Consider the following 19,858-nt stretch of genomic DNA (forward strand, 5'->3'; position numbering starts at 1 on the left):
CCGAGAAACGGTGGTAGACGAGACTGCCAGACCTTTCTTCGGAACAGCAACTGAGATGGAGTCTGACCTACGGAAAGGAGCTGTAGTAGACAGATACACCCGTAGAGCCCGGATCACGTCCAGGGAATGTAAAGCAACTTCTTTCAGATGTTTCGACTTAGGACATAGGGATGGTAACAAAATGTCCTCATTTAGATGAAAAGCCGAAAACCACCTTTGGAAGACAGGAGGGCCATGGACGTAGCACCGCCTAAGCCTTGTGGATGACCAAGTAGGAAGACTTGCAATGACAAGGCCGCAAACTCAGAAACCCTCCTGGCAGAAGTAATAGCCACTAGAAAGACTACTTTCTGAGAAAGCGTTAACAAGGGAATCTCCCTAATGTTTTAAAAGAGGGGTTTCTGAAGAGCAATAGCACCAGATTCAGATCCCACGGACGTAGCGGTGGTCGAACTGGAGGGACTACATGACAAACCCCTTGCACAAAGGTACTTCACCAATGACAGTCACCAAGGGGCATTGGAAAAACACAGTTAAGGCCAATATCTGTCCCTTGATGGTGCTCAAGGCAAGTTTCTGATCCACTCAAAAACAGCCGGATCCTGGAAAACTGAGCGCTATGTGCGTGGACGCCACCCCATCTCCTCACACATGGTGATGCAAGCCTTCCATGTACGATGGTAAATCTTCTGAGAAGCTTACTTCTGTGCCCTCAGCATAGTGGAAATTATAGAGTCTGACAGACCTTGGCCCCTTAGTATATGGCTTTCAACAGCCATGCCGTTAAAACCAGCGATGGTAAAAGCAGGATGAAGTATCGGACCTTGCGATAGAAGGCCCTATGGCATCAGCAGCCGCCAAAGAACATCCACCACTAATCATACAAGGTCAGTGTACCAAGAAATCCCCTCAGGCATAAAATCAGCCGATAATTGCCCCATGGAGCCACCAACGCGTCTGATGCGTTCGCCCACGGGTCTCTTGTCCTGGACACAAACCTCTGCACCTTCTGATTGAGCCGAGAGGCCAAGAGATGCACATCTGGTGTGCCCCACTTTAAGCAATGGAGCCGGAATACATCCAGCTGCAACGACCATTCCCCTGGGTCCAGCATCTGACTGGTAGTCCACCTGCCAGTTTTCTACACCCAGAAAGTATACAGCCGACGGCCAGCACGTGGCGCTCTGCCCACTGAAGGATGTGAGCGACCTCCCATGCTGCAGCCAAGCTCCTTGCTCCTCCTTGATGGTTGACATACACCACCGCCGTAGTGTTGTCTGACTGGATCCTGACCGGACACTCCTGAAGCCTCCATAACCATGTGGAGAGGCACTGCCTGATCGCCCAAAGCTCGAGCACACCGATCGGCAGTTGGGATTCTTCTTGCGACCAAAGGCCCTGGGCCGACTGTACGGCCAAAACACCACCCCCCCCCGGCCAAACCGGTCAGACTGGCTTCCGCTGTGATCACTGTCCAATGGAGAGGAAGAAAACAATCTCCCAGGCTGAAGGGCCGGAGACCTCAGCCACCAGAAAAGGGAATCCCTGACTAGCTGGCTCACCCGAACTTGACAATCCAGGGATAATGGAGATTTGGCCCATTGACAAAATCTCCTTTTGCAGGATACGAGTGTGAAATTGAGCATACGGTACAGCTTCGAAAGTGGCTACCATGAGGCCCAGGACTCGCATGCAGAAGCGTAGCGATGACCACCTGAGGTTCAGCAACCAAACTCCCAGAGTCTGTATGGTGATCGCTACATCCTCCCTTAATTCTGAGGTGGAAGCTGATCTCAGAAGGTCATCTAGGTAACCCACGATTGGAGCCAACACCTTGGTAAAGACTCGGGGTGCTAACAGCAGACCAAAAAGGGAGAGCCACAAACTGGTAGTGCTCTTCCTGGACTGCAAATCGCAGAAACCTTAGATGCCTGAGGCATATGGGTACATGTAAGTACGCGTCCTTGATATCCAAGGACGCCAGGAAGTCACCCTGATGGAGTGCAGTGACCACGGAATGAACTGATTCCATCCTGAATCTTTCCACTTTCACAAAGCTGTAGAGGGCCTTCAAGTCCAGGATTGGACATACCCCTACCTGTCTAGGGACAACAACAGACTGGAGTAGAACCCATGAAACCTTTCCATCGTCGGTACAGGTATTATCACTCCACGCAGCAGGTCTTGTACTGCCCCGAACAGGGCTTCCCGACGAGCCGGAAGCAGATGTAGGTTGGAGGGAAAAAAAAATCTGTTTGGTGGACAACAAAGAAACAATCTCGTACCCTGGATAAAACCAGTTCGCAGATCCATTGGCCGGGGCAGTAGGGAGGGTCCACCGAGCTGCAAACTCCCAAAAGCGATCCCGATCCCCCTCGGGCAGGGGCAAACTTTCATGCAGTAACATTTTTGCTTGCAGACTTGTTTGGCTTGCAAAACCAGGGAAGCTTTTGTCCTTCAGCAGGCGCCTTGTCGGACCGGGAAAAAGCCATTTCTGAGCGGAAAAAGAGGGCCCTTGCCTACAGTGTGGCTCCTTACCCTTCCTGGACTGTGGGAGCAACGTGCTCTTCCCACCAGTAACATTTTTAAAAATGTCATCCAGTGAAGATCCAAATAGCCTTTCACCTTGGAAGGGTAAATCCGCCATTGCTTTTTTAGATGCCCCATCCTCAGACCAGCATTTCAGCCAAACCAGGCACCGTAGCACCACTGCTGATACTGATGCTCTAGAGAGCAGGGGGACCGTATCCACGGCCACATCACAGACATACTTAAGGCCATGTACCAACTGATCTGCCAGTTCTGCGCAGACCAGGGCTGGACTGGAGACGCCCATTTTTTCCAGGCGGCTCTCCTCAAAGGGTTAATGCACCGCCATTCGTTTCGAGACGAAAAAGGCCCGTTGCAGGCTTCCCCATTCCTTGAAGATTAATTTATCAAAATTAGTCAAATACAGAAACACCTTAGGTGTGCAGGCCGGTTTTCGGGACCCATAAGAGACCGCCACCTCAGCAGAAGTTCCTGCTGCATCCTGAGTCATTCTCACTGTCTGAATGGTCCTGGTCCGCATACTGACACATCAGAACAGGGGCCCGAGTCTGAATCAGAGCTCTCCCCAGAGGATGGGGGTTGCAGGGGGGCATTTTCTACCCCTGCCCTTGCACCCGCACAACGTTTCCACTCTGGCAACAAAGGTCTCCAGGACCGCTGACAAAGCATCCATAGGCACCGCATTTTGGGCAGGTGAGCCGGTTGCAATAGCAGGGATGTCTGAGGAAGAAGAGCCAGCTTCTGACGCCATGCTGACCTTCACTTGCCTGCCACAACTTAGGGACTTCAGGCAAGGTACCCAAAATCCCATCCTCCCTAGCTGCTCGCAGACTAAGGGTCCCCCCACAAGACTCACCACGCTAACCAAGTACTGAGCTGTGCTGCCACCATCCGCTCTGCCCTGTCAGTCATGCAGTGCTCAGAGTAAAAAACGCGCTGTTCTAGACACCAGCACTAGAGGTAAACCGCGTTGAGGTTACAAGAAAATAGCTGCTGGCTGTTCTAGCAAAAAATAACAAGGAAATGGCAGTCGGAACCTTCCAGAAAATGACTGACAGCAATACACTGAATAGGCTACAAAGAAAGAAATGACAGCGGCCTCCCTTCATGGCAAACAGGCTAATACCTCACTCTGACAGGAAAAAAGCAGGGAAAGAGCGAGCTGAACCTGACAGTCAGCGCAACGCCGCCCACCCCCCGGGTACATGCACTACACCTCATGCCCAGTCACACAGCGGCCCCAGCAGGGGTAGGAAGGAATGAGGGATAGGAAGAGAGGAAAGGGAGAGTGAGAGACCCCCTAGTCGACCTCCCAGGGAATGCCCAGGTGCTCCATCCTGCAGAGGCAAGGGGGAGAAGCACTCACCCCTCCCGTATGGATGCATTCCCCCACAGACCCATCACACGAGCAGTATGGGGTGGCTTTTGGCCACAGCACACTGACAGCAGTAGCCAGGTCATGTGTGTGCCCCGGAGCATATAGCTCAATGGCCGCCCCTGGAGCAGAAGGGGCATGTTGTGGCCGACCCAACGCATAGCTAGGGACTGCTCGATGGCCAGGCTGGTGAGACTACAAAGATCTATATTATCCAGCCTATCACCCAGCTCGGCTGTTGATTGTAGATCACAGGATCAAAAAAATTGAAAAATTCCCAGGACCAATGGTCCCCTCAGGGAGCCTGGTCCTTCTACACTAGGCAGAAAAACTGAGCTGCAGGAAGCAGAGTGAGGGGTTGTAGCCAGTGGGATGGCCTCCTGGGCGGTGCTGTGCAGTTTTTACATGTTCTGCCTAGTCCTCTGCTGAAGGTGGCGATATAACCCTAAGGTCAAGAATTAAAGGAGCTGTGTCTGTCAATGAACGAAAGAGAAACAATCTTTTTTTGCAATTAAAAAATACACCACACTCTTTAAACCCACACCAAATTTGCTGCACACGTGTGAAACATGTATGTAAATCGGATGCAGTTCTTATCACATCCGGTTTCATATACATGTGAACGGAGCCTTAGGGTCTAGACTTCAGAACCATACTTCCCTTTTTAACATATATTACCTTTCTATCATCTGTGGATGCAAACTTTGACCGTGGATTGTAGGCAGACATCCCATGGGCACTGAAGGCAACCTCTTCAAGCCAAGCAGGCACTTCTTGGTGTGCCTGTGTAAATAGTAAAAAACACAGTTAACAAAACACTAAGAGGATTACTAAATACATTTTTTTATACATTATTGAAACACAATCAGCAATGCATGTTGAACAAGTTTTCAGCTGAGTTTTCACATGGAAATGATCACATGAATTGGTAATAGAGAATAGTGATATATTACTCATTCTATAAACAGTCTGGTGAGTAGTTGTGCACCAGGGTTCGGCGTCTTGGGATCAATGCAGTTGGATTTGTTTATTAACGATATATCGGTTTGGATTAGGAGCTCAATTTCAGGGTTTGCCGACGATACCCAAATTATGCAGGGAAGTAGCATGGCATAGGATATAACATCATTTGGATGCCAAAAATACACAAATTAAAAAGGGCTCCCCTGGTAGATTCTACGATGGAAAAGGGTCTGGAGGGGTGCTTGTGGATCACAGCAGGCAGTGCCAAGCTGCAGCAAATAAAGCTAGCAGAATACAGTCGTGCAATAATTAGTGCATGATTTCAGAGATAAATCCACAATTCTGTCTCTTTACAAAACCCTGGTTTGGCAGTAAGCAAAAACAAAATGGCTGCAAGTGAACAAAAAAAGTGCACGTGGAAAAGCATTCACCAAAAAGGTGCACTTAAGGGCGTGTCTAGTCCCTGGGGCACAAGGCACACTTGTGTTCCCACCTTGACAAAAGGCCTGGCAGACCTTTCTCACGGTCAGCTGAAGTCGACCACCAAGAACTAGGTAAGGCGCTCCCTCAAAGAGAGACCCAAGTGGAGAAGGGAACTTAAGGGCCACACATCCTCCCCCTAGACTTCAGGGTGGCGCCTTGAGGACCCACACACTTCATCCAAGTGAAAAGAAACAGGCGATGGTCAAATTGCCCGTAGAGAGAAAAATTGGATTTTTGTACTCACCGTAAAATCCTTTTCTCTGAAGTTCATTGGCAGGCACAGCTCCTTTAATTCTTGACCTTCGGGTTATCACGCCACTTCAGGAGAGAACTAGGCAGAACATGTAAAAACAGCAAGATTGCACAGCACCACACATGGGGTGGTCCCTCTGGCTATAACCTATCACCCTGCTTCCTGCAGCTCAGTTCATCAAAAAGCAGTACAAACAGAAGGGGTGGGTGCTGTGTCCGTCAATGAACTTCAGAGAAAAGGATTTTATGGCGTACAAAATGAGTACAAAATCCTCATTTTCTCTTTAGTTCACTGATGGCCACAGCTCCTTAAATTCTTGACCCAAGCCCAGGAGGTCCCAATTGCTCTGTGGAATGAGCCGTGACAGGAAAGGGGGCACCCGCCCCTTTAAGGCATAGGCCTGAGCCACGATCTGTCTGATCCACGAGAAACTGTGGTTGACGAGACCGCCAGACCTTTTTTCGGACCAGCCACCAAGACAAACAAACAGAGTCTGACTTCCGGAAGGGAGCCGTAGCACACAGATACACCTGTAAAGCCCGGACCACATCCAGGTAATGTAAGGCAACCTCTTTTGGGTGTTTGGGCTTAGGACATAATGAAGATAACGCAATGTCCTCTTTAAGATGGAATGCCGAAACGACCTTTGGAAGGAAAGATGGCTGCAGATGTAGCACCGCCTTATCCTTGTGTATGACCAGGTAGGGAGATTTGCATGACAAGGCTGCCAACTCAGAAACCCTCCTGGCAGATGTAATAGCCACTAGAAAAAATACTTTCTAAGAGTGTTAACAAGGGCATCTCCCGAATGTTTTCAAACTGCGGATTCTGAAACGCCGATAGCATTAGATTTAGATCCCATGGAGGTAGCAGTGGTCGAACCCCTTGCACAAAGGTACTCACCAATGAGTGAGTCGCCAAGGGGAGTTGGAAAAATAGGATTTTTGTACTCTCCATAAAATCCTTTTCTCTGTAATTCACCGACCGTCAGCTCCTCTCTAACAAAATGGGTTGGTCTGCCCTATCACCGGAGATTACTAGGCAAGTTGTAATACAACACTTCAGAACTTTTAGTTCCGCCCAGGGGGCGGTCTCTAGGCTACAACCCCATAGCCTGCTCTAGCAGAACTCAGTACGTCAACAAGCAGTATAACGTAAAGAGAAAAATGAGGGTGCTGTGTCGGTCGGTGAATTACAGAGAAAAGGATTTTACGGTGAGTACAAAAATCCGATTTTCTCTTATATTCACAGACACAGCTCCTCTCTAACAAAATGGGAAGTCCCCAAGCAGTGCCAAACAAGGGGTGGGAAAAACAGCATAAAAATGTATCCACCATGGCAAGTGGGAACTAGTGAAACTAAACCCACAAAAAAAAAACAAGTGTGTGGATAACACCATCACATAACCAGGTATCCTCAACAGGAGTGATTCCCAAGACCGCAACGATTTGCGGAAGTAATGCAACAGTGCATTAACATAACAGTACTGCGTTTTTATCGAAAAACCAGGAAAAAAATATCGATTGCATATGGAATTGCAACTACACTGCCGCCTGCAAAACTTTGCGGCCAAAACAGGCATCAGCCGATGCACTGATGTCTACCTTGTAGAACTTGGTAAGCGTATGAATAGACGACCAAGTCACCGCCTTACACACCTGAGCGACCGACGCCTGGTGTCAGAAGGCCCAAGACGTTCCGATTGCCCTTGTAGAGTGGGCCATGACCGGAAGGGGGGCACCTGCCCCTTCAAGGCGGAGGCTTGTACTACAATCTGTCTGATCCACCTGGAAATGGTGGCCGACGAGACCGCCATACCCTTTTTTGGACCAGCCACCAAAACAAACAGTGAGTCCGACTTCCGAAAGGGAGTCGTGGCAGACCAATACAGTGTGAAGGGCCACCTCTTTGGGGTGCTTCGGCTTAGGACACAACGATGGTAATACAATGTCCTCATTGATATGAAAAGCCGATACCACCTTCGGTACAAAGGATGGTTGCAGACACAGCACCACCTTATCCCTGTGGATGACCAGATAAGGCGACTTGCAAGACAAGGCTGCCAACTCCGAAACCCTCCTGGTCAATGTGATGGCCACTAAAAAGACCACTTTCTGGGAAAGAGTCAATAGGGGAATCGCCCTGATATTTTCAAACGGTGGTTTTTGAAGCGTCGACAACACCAGGTTCAAATCCCACGGGGGGTAACGGTGGGCGCATCAGAGGGACATCATGTCATACCCCCTGAACGAAGGTACCCACTAAAGAGTGCGATGCCAGGGGTCGTTGGAAAAAAAAAAAAAAGACAGCCAAGGCTGACATTTGTCCCTTGATGGTGCTCAATCTCTGGTCTACTCCTTGCTGGAGAAACAGCAGGATCCTTGATATGGAAAAAGGAACACGGATGCCACCCTTTATACTCACACATGCAGATGTAGGCCTTCCAGGTACCATGGTATATCGTCCGAGAAGATTTGGGTGCCCTCAACATAGTTGGAATCACCGAGTCTGACAGACCCCGGTTCCTCAACACCTGGTTCTCAATAGCCATGCCATTAAAGCCAGCGATGGTAAAGCAGGATGAAAGACTGGACCTTTAGATAGGAAGTCCTCTCGCAACGCTTCAGTGGAGGAAAGGCCTAAATCAGCTGGTACTGATCTCACAGAGCCACCAGCACGTCTGCCCACGGATCTCTTGTCCTGGACACGAATCTTAGCACTGCCAATTGAGATGGGAGGCCAATAGATCCACATCTGGTGTGCTCCACTTCAGGCACAGAAGCCTTAATATCTCCGGATGCAATGCCCATTCTCCTGGGTCCAGCATCTGTCAGCTCAGATAGTCCACCTGCCAATTTTCCACCCCTGGGATGTAAATGGCCAACAGGGCCGGTACGTGACGCTCTGCCCACCGAAGTATGTGAGCGACCTCCCGAGCAGCGCCTGAGCTTCTTGTTCCCCCTTGGTGATTTATGTACGCCACAGCCGTGGCATTGTCCGACTGTAACCGGATCGGACGCCCTTGAAGACACATCGACCATGTGTGGAGGTACAGCCGGATCGCTCTCAATTCCAGCAGATTGATCGGCAACCGATTTTCGGCGACCAGATGCCCTGAGCCGACTGAATCCCCATCACTACACCCCAGCCGGATCACTGTCCATTTCAGAGGAAGAAACGATTTTCCGGACTGAATCACCGGGGATCAGAGAGTCCCTGATTGGCTGGCTCACCTGGATCTGTCGATCCAGGGACAACTGAGATTTGTCCCATTTTAACAAGATCTCCTTCTGCAGTACTCTGGTGTGGAACTGGGCGTAAGGTACTGCCTCGAAGGAGGCTACCATGAGTTCCAATACTCACATGAAAAACCGGAGCGACGACCACTTGTGGTTCATCAGCAGTTTTACTGCAGACCTGAGAGTCTGCAATTTGTCTGAAGGGAGAAAAACTCTTGCTTCCCTGGAGTCCAACAGTAAACCTAGGTACTCCAGACGCTGGGTCGGCACAATCACTAACTTCTTTAGGTTCAACAGCCACCCAAATTCCTGCAGAGTGTGCATGGTGATCACCACATCCTCCTCTAATTCTGAGGTGGAAGATGCTCTCAGGAGATCATCCCGGTAGCCCACGACCACGACGTCTCAGCAACGGCAATACTGGAGCTGGTACTTTGGTAAAGGATCTGGGGGCTGATGCCAGACCAATGGGAAGAGCCACAAATTGGTAATGTGGTTCCCCGACTGCAAAACGCAGAAACTTTTGATGCCAAAGGCATATGGGTATGTACAGGTACGCATCCTGGATGTCCGAGGACGCCAGGGACCCTTGATGGAGTGCAGCGACTACTGAGCGAACTGATTCCATTCTGAACCTCTGCACTTTCACAAAGTGATTGAGGGCTTTTAAGCCCAAGATCGGACTTACCCCTTCCTGGTGCACAACTACTCTGGTGAGTAGTTGTGCACCAGGGTTCGGTGTCTTGGGATCAATGCAGTTGGATTTGTTTATTAACAATACATCGGTTTGGATTAGGAGCTAAATTTCAGTGTTTGCCGACGATACCCAAATTATGCAGGGAAGTAGAATGGCATAGGATATAGCATAATTTGGGTGCCAAAAATACACAAACAAATTACACATTAAAAAGGGCTCCCCTGGTAGATTCCACGATGGAAAAAGGTCTGGAGGGGTGCTTGTGGATCACAGCAGGCAGTGCCAAGCTGCAGCAAATAAAGCTAGCAGAATACAGTCGTGCAATAAGAAGTGCATGATTTCAGAGATAAATCCACAATTCTGTCTTTTTACAAAACCCTGGTTTGGCAGTAAGCAAAAACAAAATGCCTGCAAGTGAACAAAAAAGTGCACGTGGAAAAGCATTCACCAAAAAGGTGTGTCTAGTCCCTGGGGCGCAAAGCACACTTGTGTTCCCACCTTGACAAAAGGCCTGGCAGACCTTTCTCATGGTCAGCTGAAGTCGACCACCAAGAACTAGGTAAGGCACTCCCTCAAAGAGAGACCCAAGTGGAGAAGGGAACCTAAGGGCCACACATCCTCCCCCTAGACTTCAGGGTGGTGCCTTGACGACCCACACACTTCATCCAAGTGAAAAGAAACAGGTCGATGGTCACATTGCACTAACACGTGGAGGGAAAAATGGGAATTTTGTACTCACCGTAAAATCCTTTTCTCTGAAGTTTGTCAGGCACAGCTCCTTTAATTCTTGACCTTAGGGTTATCGCGTCACTTCAGGAGAGAACTAGGCAGAACATGCAAAAACAGCAAGACTGCACAACACCACCCAGGGGGTGGTCCCTCTGGCTATAACCTCTCACACTGCTTCCTGAAGCTCAGTTCATCAAAAAGCAGTACAAACATAAACAGGAGGGGTGGGTGCTGTGTCAGTCAATGAACTTCAGAGAAAGGGATTTTATGGCGAGTAAAAAAAACTCATTTTCTCTTTAGACAGATGCTGGAACCAGTAGAATGGGCATTGCATCCGGAGATATTCAGGCTGCTGTGCCTGAAGTGGGGCACACCAGATTCCGGAACTGGTACAATCCCCCTTCGATTCAGCAAGCCCCTTACCTCCCCCAACAGGACCTCCCGGCGAACCAGCGACACAGGTATGCTGGGAGGGGAAGAATCTGTTTGGCGGCCAAGAGAGAAACTATCTTGTAGCCTGTGGAAATCAGATCGCAGACCCATGGGTTGAATAACCGGGAGGACCACCGGGCTGCAAACTCCCGAAGGTGACCCCCCACCCACAGGCTACAAGATAGTTTGTCTCTTGGCCGCCAAACAGATTCTTCCCCTCCAGCATACCCATGTCCCTGGTTCGCCGGGAGGTCCTGTTGGGGGCGGTAAGGGACTTTTCTTCCGGGTATCGCTGCTTTCATGCGGTAGCACTTTTGTTCACAGGCTTGTGGTTCCAGGGACGTTTTTGACCGTCCGTGGGGGCTCCTGTCGGGCTGGGGACGTTTTGTCGAAGCACCGGGCGGACGAAAAAGCCGATTGTGAGCGGAAAAAGAGGGCCCTTGCCTGCGGCGAGGCTCCTTAGCCTTCCTGGCCTGTGGGAGTAGAGTACTCTTACCACCAGTGGCATTTTTAATAATGTCATCTAACGAGGCTCCAAAGAGCTGGTCGCCAAGGAAGGGAAGATCAGTCAGGGCTTTCTTGGATGCCTGGTCAGCAGACCAGCATTTCAACCAAATCAGGCGCCTCAGCACCACAGCTGACAGCCCTGGATAACAGAGGGAAAGTATCCGCATCACAGACGTACTTAAGGCCTTGCACTAGTTAGTCTGCTAGATCCACGCAGACAAGGGAGGCCTGGTGCTCTCCCAAGTCGCGGTGAAAAACTTTTGCCCAGTCAGTGTCTGCGACACCAGTGTGGATGCCAGTACAGGTCGCACGGCTGACCCCACAACCGTAAACATGGAATGAGTCACCACCTCGGCCTTCCTATCCATGGGATCCTTGAATGCAGGAGTCCCCACAACTGGGATCGTGGTTACTTTATTTAACCTGGATACTGGGGGGTCCACGTTTGGAGGAGCCGCTTTTTAGCACCTTTCTTGCCACGTACCCCCTCTATCTTGGCAACTAATTGAATACCGCCATAAGGGGGCCCATAGGGACCTCGCAGTCCGCAGGTGACCCGGTTGCAATTGCCTGGATTTCGGGGGAAGAAACACCAGTTTCTGAAGCCATGCTGACCCTACCCTGTCTGCCAACCAAAGGGGACTTAGTACAGTGACAGTCCCACCCTCCTGCTCTAACCCGCTGGATGGCTCTAACCCGCTGGACTCACCACCCTGGGCCGTTCCGCGCTGTATTACCGCAATGCCTGATGATCCCCAGCGATTCCAGATGCAGAAATAGCAAAAAACTGTCGGTGGCTGGCCGCACGATCGGTGAATGATCTGTGGGCGATCAAATACACATGTTCAGAACACAGGATAACCTCCCCAGCGCTCTGATGACCAAAAACGTGGTCCTACAAGAAAATGGCCGCCGTGATCTCAATAGGGAATCACCAGGAAAATGGCCGCCTGAAGCCAGTCTGACCATTGCCCATACTTAAAATGGTCGCCGAACAGCGCTATGGGGGACGAGAGAACATTGACCTCCCAGGGAATGCCCAGCTGCTCCACCCTGACAGACAGGCAGGGAGAGCTGTACTTACCAGTCCTATAGCTGGGAGACATTCCACGGTAGTCAGCTCCTGATCAGTACAGGGAAGACTACTGGCCTTGGCATACTTTGACGCAGACATCATCGAAGGCGCCCAAACCTGGGAGTTGGGCGGGGGCAAACCTTCATGCGTTTACATTTTTGTTCGCAGACTTGTTTGGCTTGTGAAACCAGGGACGCTTATGTTCTTCGGCGGGTGCATTGTCGGACTGGTAACGATTGCCTATGGCGTGGCTCCTTACCCTTCCGGGACTGTAGGAGCAACGTGCTCTTCCCACAGTAAAATTTTTAACTTCATCCAGCGAAGCTCCAAAAAGCCTCTCACCTTGGAAGGACAAATCCACCAGAGCTTTTTAATATTATTATTTATTTTTTAGATGCCTGGTCCACAGACCAGCCAAATCAGGAGCCGTAGCACCACTGCTGATACTGATGCTCTCGAGAGCAGGGGGACCGTATCCAGGGCTGCATCACAGACATACTTAAGGCCATGCACCAACTGATCTGCCAGCTCTACACAGACCGTGAGAGACAGTTGCTACTCCAATTCACGGTGCAACAGCTTAGCCCATTCAGTAAGTGTCTACGACACCTAGGCCGTGGTCAGCACAGGTCATAAAGCTGACCCCACTACCGTAAACATGGGACCGGGCCACTGCTTCGACCCTCCTGTCGACAGGATCCTTGAAAGCAGGAGTCCCTTCTACCGGAATTGTGGTTACTTTATTTAACCTGGATAACGGGGGGGGCTCAACGACTGGAGAGGTCAATTTTTTCAGGATGCTCTCCTCAAAGGGGTAACACATCGCCATTCTTGGGACTGAAAAGGCCCCCTGCGGACTTCCCCATTCCTTGTAGATGAAATTATCAAAATAAGTCAAATACAGAAACACTTTAGGCATGAGGGCCGGTTTGCGGGACCCAAAAAGGGACCAACACTACGGCAGAGGTTCCTGCTGCATACTCTATTTTCAGGGTATCCGCAGTGATAGGTGCTCCATACTAGCACTTTTTCCTGCAATAACCCGGACACAGTCATTCTCACTGTCCGAATGGTCCTGGTCCGCATCCTCTGAAACGCCAGAAAAGGCGGCGCCAGTCACTGCGGAACCCGAGTCTTAAACCCCCTTGCGCCCGCACGCCACTTCCACCGTGGCAACAAAAGTCTCCAGGACCACCGACAAAGCATCCATAGGCACTACATTTTTTGCAGGTGAGCCGGTTGCAATAGCAAGGATGTCTGGGGAAGAATCGCCAGCTTCTGACGCCATGCTGACCATCACTCGCCTGCCACAACTTAGGGGGACTTAAGACAGGGTACACAAATCCCACCCTACTAGCTGCTCACAGACTGAGGTGCCCCTCCACAGGACTCATCACGCTGACCAAGTGCTGCCGCTGACCGCTCTGCCCTGTTTCAGTCACAAAGTGCTCAGAGTGAAAACCGCGCTGTTCTGAGGTACACAGACCCAGCACTAGAGGTAAAAACGCGCTGAGGCTAAAAGAAAATGGCCACCGGCCGTCCTTAGTACAAAAATCACCAAGAAAACAGCCATTTTCTAGAAGGTTCGGAAGCCAACAGCCATATACTGCATAAGACTACAGGAAAATGGTGACGGCCTCCCGAGGTAAATTTACTCAGGCACCTCACAGTGCAAAGGGCTGAAAAAAAAAACGGACCCCAACAGCCAGGCCAAAGCTCGGAGCCCCCCAGCCTAGGTACATACACCGCACCTCATGCCCAGTCACACAGCAGCCCCAGCAGGGTGAGGGAATGAGAGATGGGGAGAGAGGAAAGGTAGAGGTGAGACCCCCTAATCAACCTCCCAGGGAATGCCCAGCTGCTCTATCCTACCAAGGCAGGGAGAGCCGTACTTACCCTTCCTGACGGGATTGCTGCAAATTTTTGTCCTTTTTTCACAGAGCTTTCTTTTGGTGGTATTTAATCACTGCTGTGTTTTATTTTTTGCGCTATGAACCAAAAAAGACTGAAAATTCATTTAAAAAAAAACAAAAAAACTAAAGTGTTAATGTTAAAAATGTATTGGCGAGTATGGGCACTGAGCAGCGCTGTTTGCACTACAGATCCAGCCCACAGCGCTACTGCAAACGGTCTCTCCCCTCGTACTGTACAGATCGGTACAGAAGAAAGAACTGGCGTCATAACATGACGCCGGTTTACAAGCAATCGCTCCCTCATTCGACAGACCGATCACGTGGTAAATGCCCGCTACCAGCGGCCATTTACGGCAGCGCACGAAAGCAAGATTCTGGGAAGACGTCCATGGACGCCCTCCCAGAACAAGACCGCACTGTAGCCGTCTTTTGGCTATGGCCCATCATACATCAGAATATTCCCTCATTGCCATTGAGTGATCCAACTCAAAAGCTCTCAAAATTTACTTCAACCACGTATAAACAGGTTTCATCTTTACAAAGTACTTCAATTTTTCCTTAACCACTTCAGCCTGGAATGATTTACACCCTTAATGACCAGGCCATTTTTTGCAATATGGCACTGCATCGATTTAACTGACAATTACACTGTTGTGTGATGTTGTACCCAAACAAAAATTGATGCCCTTTTTTCCCCACAAATAAGTTTTCTTTTAGTGGTATTTTATCGCCTCTGCAGGTTTTTATTTTTTTCTTTCTGCTATATTACATTTTCATCAGTTTAGGCCAATCTGCATTCTTCTACATATTTTTGGTAAAAAAAAAAAATCCCAATACGCGTATATCGATTGGTTTGCGCAAAAGTTAGTGTCTACAAAATAAGGAATTTAGGGAATTTCAATTTCTTGTTTTTACTGGTAATGGCTAAGAAATGAAATTTTTTGTGGGACAACTCTGACCCCCAAGTGACACTTTTTGGGGACCAGTGACACCAACAGCGATCAGTGTTAAAAAATGCACTGATCAAAGTATAAATGAAACTGGCAGGGAAGGGGTTAACAATAGGCGCGATCAAAGGGTTAAATGTGTTCCATCCGTGCGTGCTCTACCTGCCGAAGTATATGTGCGGTGGGCAGTCCGGAAGTGGTTGAACGAAAACCATATTCACAAAACATCGGTTGAATTTTTTTTTTTTTTAGCCTGCTCTGAATATAGTTATTGAAAACATATGTTGATGGGACAAAACTCACCATTAAGAAATCTAGTGAATATCTCAAACATTTTCAAACAAATTTTACTGATGTAGAGCCTATGTCAAAACAAGGTAAAATCAATTTTGCCAGCTCCTTCTGCTTTTTAATCAGTTCAGAACTTACATCAGATAACACTTTTACAAGTGAACGAGCAATCCTTTGTTCGTCGTCTCCTCTTTTATCAAAGAATGAAATTGCTCTTCCTGTATTGCCACAGCGTCCAGTACGTCCAATTCTATGAACATATTCATCTATATCATCTGGGATATCAAAATTGATGACATAACTAACATTTTCAATATCCAGTCCCCTGGCAGCAACGGAAGTGGCTACAATTACAGGACACTGTCCTGTTTTAAAGTCCCTCAGAGCTGTCTCTCGCTCCCTTTGTTCTCGGTCACTGGAAATAAGAAAAATAGGTTTATTAACCACTTGCTTACTGGGCACTTAAACCCCCCTCAGTCCCAGACCAATTTTCAGCTTTCAGCGCTGATGCACTTTGAGTGACAATTGCGCGGTCATACAACACTGTACCCAAATGAAATTTTTATCATTTTTTTCCTACAAATAGAGCTTTCTTTTGGTGGTATTTAGTTACAGCTCGGAGTTTTATTTTTTGCTAAACAAACAAAAAAAGATGCAAAAAAAAAAAAAAAAAAAATCATGTTTTAATAGTTTGTTATAAAATTTTGCAAACGGGTCATTTTTCTCCTTCATTGAAGTGCGCTGATTAGGCGGCACTGATAGGCTGCATTGGTGGGCACTGATGGGCTGCATTGGTGGGCACTGATGGGCTGCATTGGTGGGCACTGATAGGCTGCACTGGTGGGCACTGATAGGCATAGTTAAGGCGGCACTAATAGGCACAGATAAGGCGGCACCGATGGGCACAGATAAGGCGGCACGGATGGGTGGCACGGATAAGTGGCACGGATGGGTGGCACGGATGGGCACTGATAGGTACCACAGATAGATGGGACTGATGGGCACTGATAGGTGGCACTGATAGGTGGCTCTGATAGGTGGCACTGCTGGGCACTAATGGGCGGCACTGCTGGGCACTGATGGGCGGCACTGATGGGCGGCACTGGGGTGCAGCACCTGAGGCAGATTTTGGGTGGCACTGTGGGTGGCACTGCTGGATGGCACTGTGGGTGGCACTGTGGGCACTGCTGGGTGGCACTGTGGGCACTGCTGGGTGGCACTGACAGGGGGGCACTTACTTTATTCAGGATGGCACTGCGGGTGGCAGGTGGGCACTGGCAGGGGGCAGGTGTCCTTTTAAATTGCTGGCCGTGATCGGGACTGATGTCCCGAACACGGCCGCCGGCGATCGGCTTTTTTTTTTCTCCTCGCGCTGTCAGCGCGAGGAGGAATACTAGCCGATTACCGGCTCCGTTTTATCACATGATCAGCTGTCATTGGCTGACAGCTGATCACGTGATAAGGGGTCGGGATCGACCCCTTACACGGATCGGTGATCAGGCGAGTCTCACGGACTCGCCGATCACAGAGCGCGCCGCGCGCGCCCCTCAGGGGGCGCGCAGGCCGCTCGTAACCGGGACTACGTCAATAGACGTAGTCCCGAAAATGTGGGTCCGCGCTATTGCCGTCATTTTGCAATAGCGCGGGTCCCAAGTGGTTAAACACCAATATCTGAAACTGCTTTGCTGCACAAAAAAAAATAAAAAAAATAAAAAATCAAACAAGGCAATTGGTTTTGAAAGAATGCATGAGATATACATTATATTTTGTTTCTGTTTTTTTTCCCCCCTAGGTTTTTTTTTTTTTCTCTCGTTATGATCGTGTTTCCTTCTTGAGAATAAACTCATAAATAAGAAAGAAAATCCAAAATAATAACTATTACAATTAAATTAAATTTATAGGTATTTGAATACTTTCAAATTATGCCATTACTGAACGTAACAAATTATCTGAAAGAACAAATGCTGCATATCAACAAATGGAACGTAACAAATAAAAAGTTTTATTATTATTAATTTGTTACGGTCCATTCATTTTGATGTGGCATTTGTGCTTTTGAAAAATTCGTAACTTTGGATAAATTCGTATTAGTTGCCTTCAACCAACATTCCAAAACCTATAAGTTAATTGTTAGTAATAGTAATTGTTAGATCGGAATTATTTCAGATTTTCTGAAAAATTTGTTTAAACAGGTTTTCATTCAAATATTTCCAAAGTAACAAATTTGTAAAAAAATTAATTCGGAACAAAATTGCACATATATATTTTATTAAATTATAAATAAAAGGCAAAACGACTTTAGATCGAAGTGAAGTAGGATTAGGACACATCAGGTTCTGTGGCTGTAGTAGTGTGTCTCGTCTCCCCCCCAAAAACACTATTTTGGGTTGACTCTAAAACAGGAATTGACGGGATATCTTCCAATGGATACACGAGTTGATGACCCAGGGAACTAGGGATTCCCCTCACGTAAAGGAATTTCCTCTCACTTCTCCCCCAAAGAATAACCTATGTAAACGCTATCAGATGTCCAGCTGCACTGTGACCATCCCAGTGTTTAAGCATACCTGGAGGGTATAGGTGCAGCCACATTGCCTGGCATGGTAAAAAGGATGGACATGCTACAACTGGACAGTCCCACATGCATGGGGGTCTTAGGTTTATTTAATATCTTATAACCCACCCCTCCCCCCAATATGAACTACCCTTACCCATGAATGCTGGTTGATGGGACTTTTTCTTGACAGAGAAATGTAGCAATGAAATCGGCTTTCTTCTTAGTTTTCACAAACACCATTGTGCGTTCACTACCTAAATTAAACAGAAAAAGAAAAATGCAATACAAAATTAAATTCTAAAAATGAACACACTCTTTAAAAAGCCCTGAAATGTATGAACTTGTTTTGTATGACATTGGAAAAGACATTCTAGATCTCATTGAGGGAAAGAGCAGTTTAAATATTCTCTTTATTATATATACGCATGAAGGGTAAAACTAAGGATTTTAAGTATTAGCAGCCAAATGGTTTTGGACATTTTAAGAGTGGAGGTGGTTGGCATATCAACTTTTTTCTTTACATTTGGCTGAAGTTACACTTCAATTACATACACTGCACATTAGGATTTATAATGGCCATTCTTTGTTTTTAAGCCAAATATGTTGCTACTGATGCCATTTCTACCTGTCTCTTGTAGGATTTCCATCAATTTGTCTTTCTTCCCGAATTCTTCAACTTCCATGACCACCTGTTCCACATCACTGCAGGCACCACCAACTTGGCCAACCACAACAAACAAGTAATCTGGCTTCAGAATATTTTTGGCAAGGCTGGTTAAAGAAGAAAAAAATAAAAAAATAAATCAATGGTGACAACAAACCTAGAGCTGCTTGGTTTCAAAAAGAAAATCAAAAAGAATCTGAGATGATCTCTTTATGTGACTACTACAGATGAGAGAGAGAGAGAAAAAAAAAAAAAAAAAATTGTATGCACCATGCAAACCCGAGAAAGCTGCAATAAAACATTACAATTCACCATTTCTAAGGCCACGTTAACTGCTTGCAAACCAGTCGTCTCAGTTTTAATGCGGCAGAATGGCACAGCTGGGCGAAACGTTGTTTCCTTATGTGGCTTCGCCTTTTGGCCACTAGGGGCGAGCGCAGCATGTGCCCAGCGGGCGCGATGACCGCCGAGCACCTGCAATCGCTGGTGACCGAGCGAGAACCGGGATCTGTGTATAAAAACACAAATCCCGGGTTCGTTCAGGAGAGTAGACATCGTTTGTTCATATTAAACACCACTCTCTCCTCCTCCTAGACAGTCCCATCCCGCCTACAGTTAGAACACCGCTAGGGAACACAGTTAACCCCTTGATTGCCCCCAAGTGTCAACCCCTTCCCTAACAGTGACATTTATACAGTAATTTGTGCTTGTTTATAGCACTAATAGCTTTGTAACTTTACTCACAAAAAACAAGTGTGGAGAGAATGCACCCAAAACCAGGGTACCCCCAACAGGAGTGATTACCCACAACCGCACAAAAACTGCAGTGCATTAACTGTTTTATCTAAAAACCAGGAAAAAAGAAAAATATTGCATATTCAATTGCAACTATATGGTCGCCTGCAAAATTTTGCGGCCAAAACGGGCATCAGCCAATGCACTGACGTGTACCTTGTATAACTTGGTAAACGTGTGGATAGACTAGCAGGTCGCCGTGCCCTACACACTTGAGCGACAGACGATTGGTGTCAGAAGGCCCAATACGTTCCGATTGCCCTTGTGGAGTGGGCAGTGAGCGGAAAGGTGGGCACCTGCCCCTTCAAGGCGTAGGCTTGTACTACAATCTGTCTGATCCACCTGGAAATGGTGGCTGACGAGACTGCCATTCCTTTCTTTGGACCAG

The 19,858-nt window shown here is 48.1% G+C and overlaps 1 protein-coding gene across 4 annotated transcripts in view; it reads right to left on the bottom strand.

The window, feature by feature from the left end:
- The window catches only part of DDX4 (DEAD-box helicase 4), a 329,051-nt gene that overhangs the window by 9,926 nt on the left and 299,267 nt on the right, over positions 1-19,858 (bottom strand). For 3 of the 4 annotated variants that reach the window (XM_077462713.1, XM_077462714.1, XM_077462712.1), the window contains 4 exons: positions 18,637-18,782; positions 18,166-18,265; positions 15,593-15,869; positions 4,604-4,708 (listed from right to left, as the gene is read on the bottom strand). In XM_077462713.1, the coding sequence (XP_077318839.1) occupies positions 4,604-4,708; positions 15,593-15,869; positions 18,166-18,265; positions 18,637-18,782 (628 nt within the window). The remainder of the gene's footprint in view (positions 1-4,603; positions 4,709-15,592; positions 15,870-18,165; positions 18,266-18,636; positions 18,783-19,858) is intronic. The other variant, XM_077462716.1, reaches the window with a different exon arrangement.

This window comes from Lithobates pipiens, unplaced genomic scaffold (genome assembly GCF_037356315.1).
Source record: "Lithobates pipiens isolate NorthernLeopardFrog02 unplaced genomic scaffold, aLitPip1_a1.2 Scaffold_3, whole genome shotgun sequence".
Classification (NCBI taxonomy): domain Eukaryota; kingdom Metazoa; phylum Chordata; class Amphibia; order Anura; family Ranidae; genus Lithobates; species Lithobates pipiens.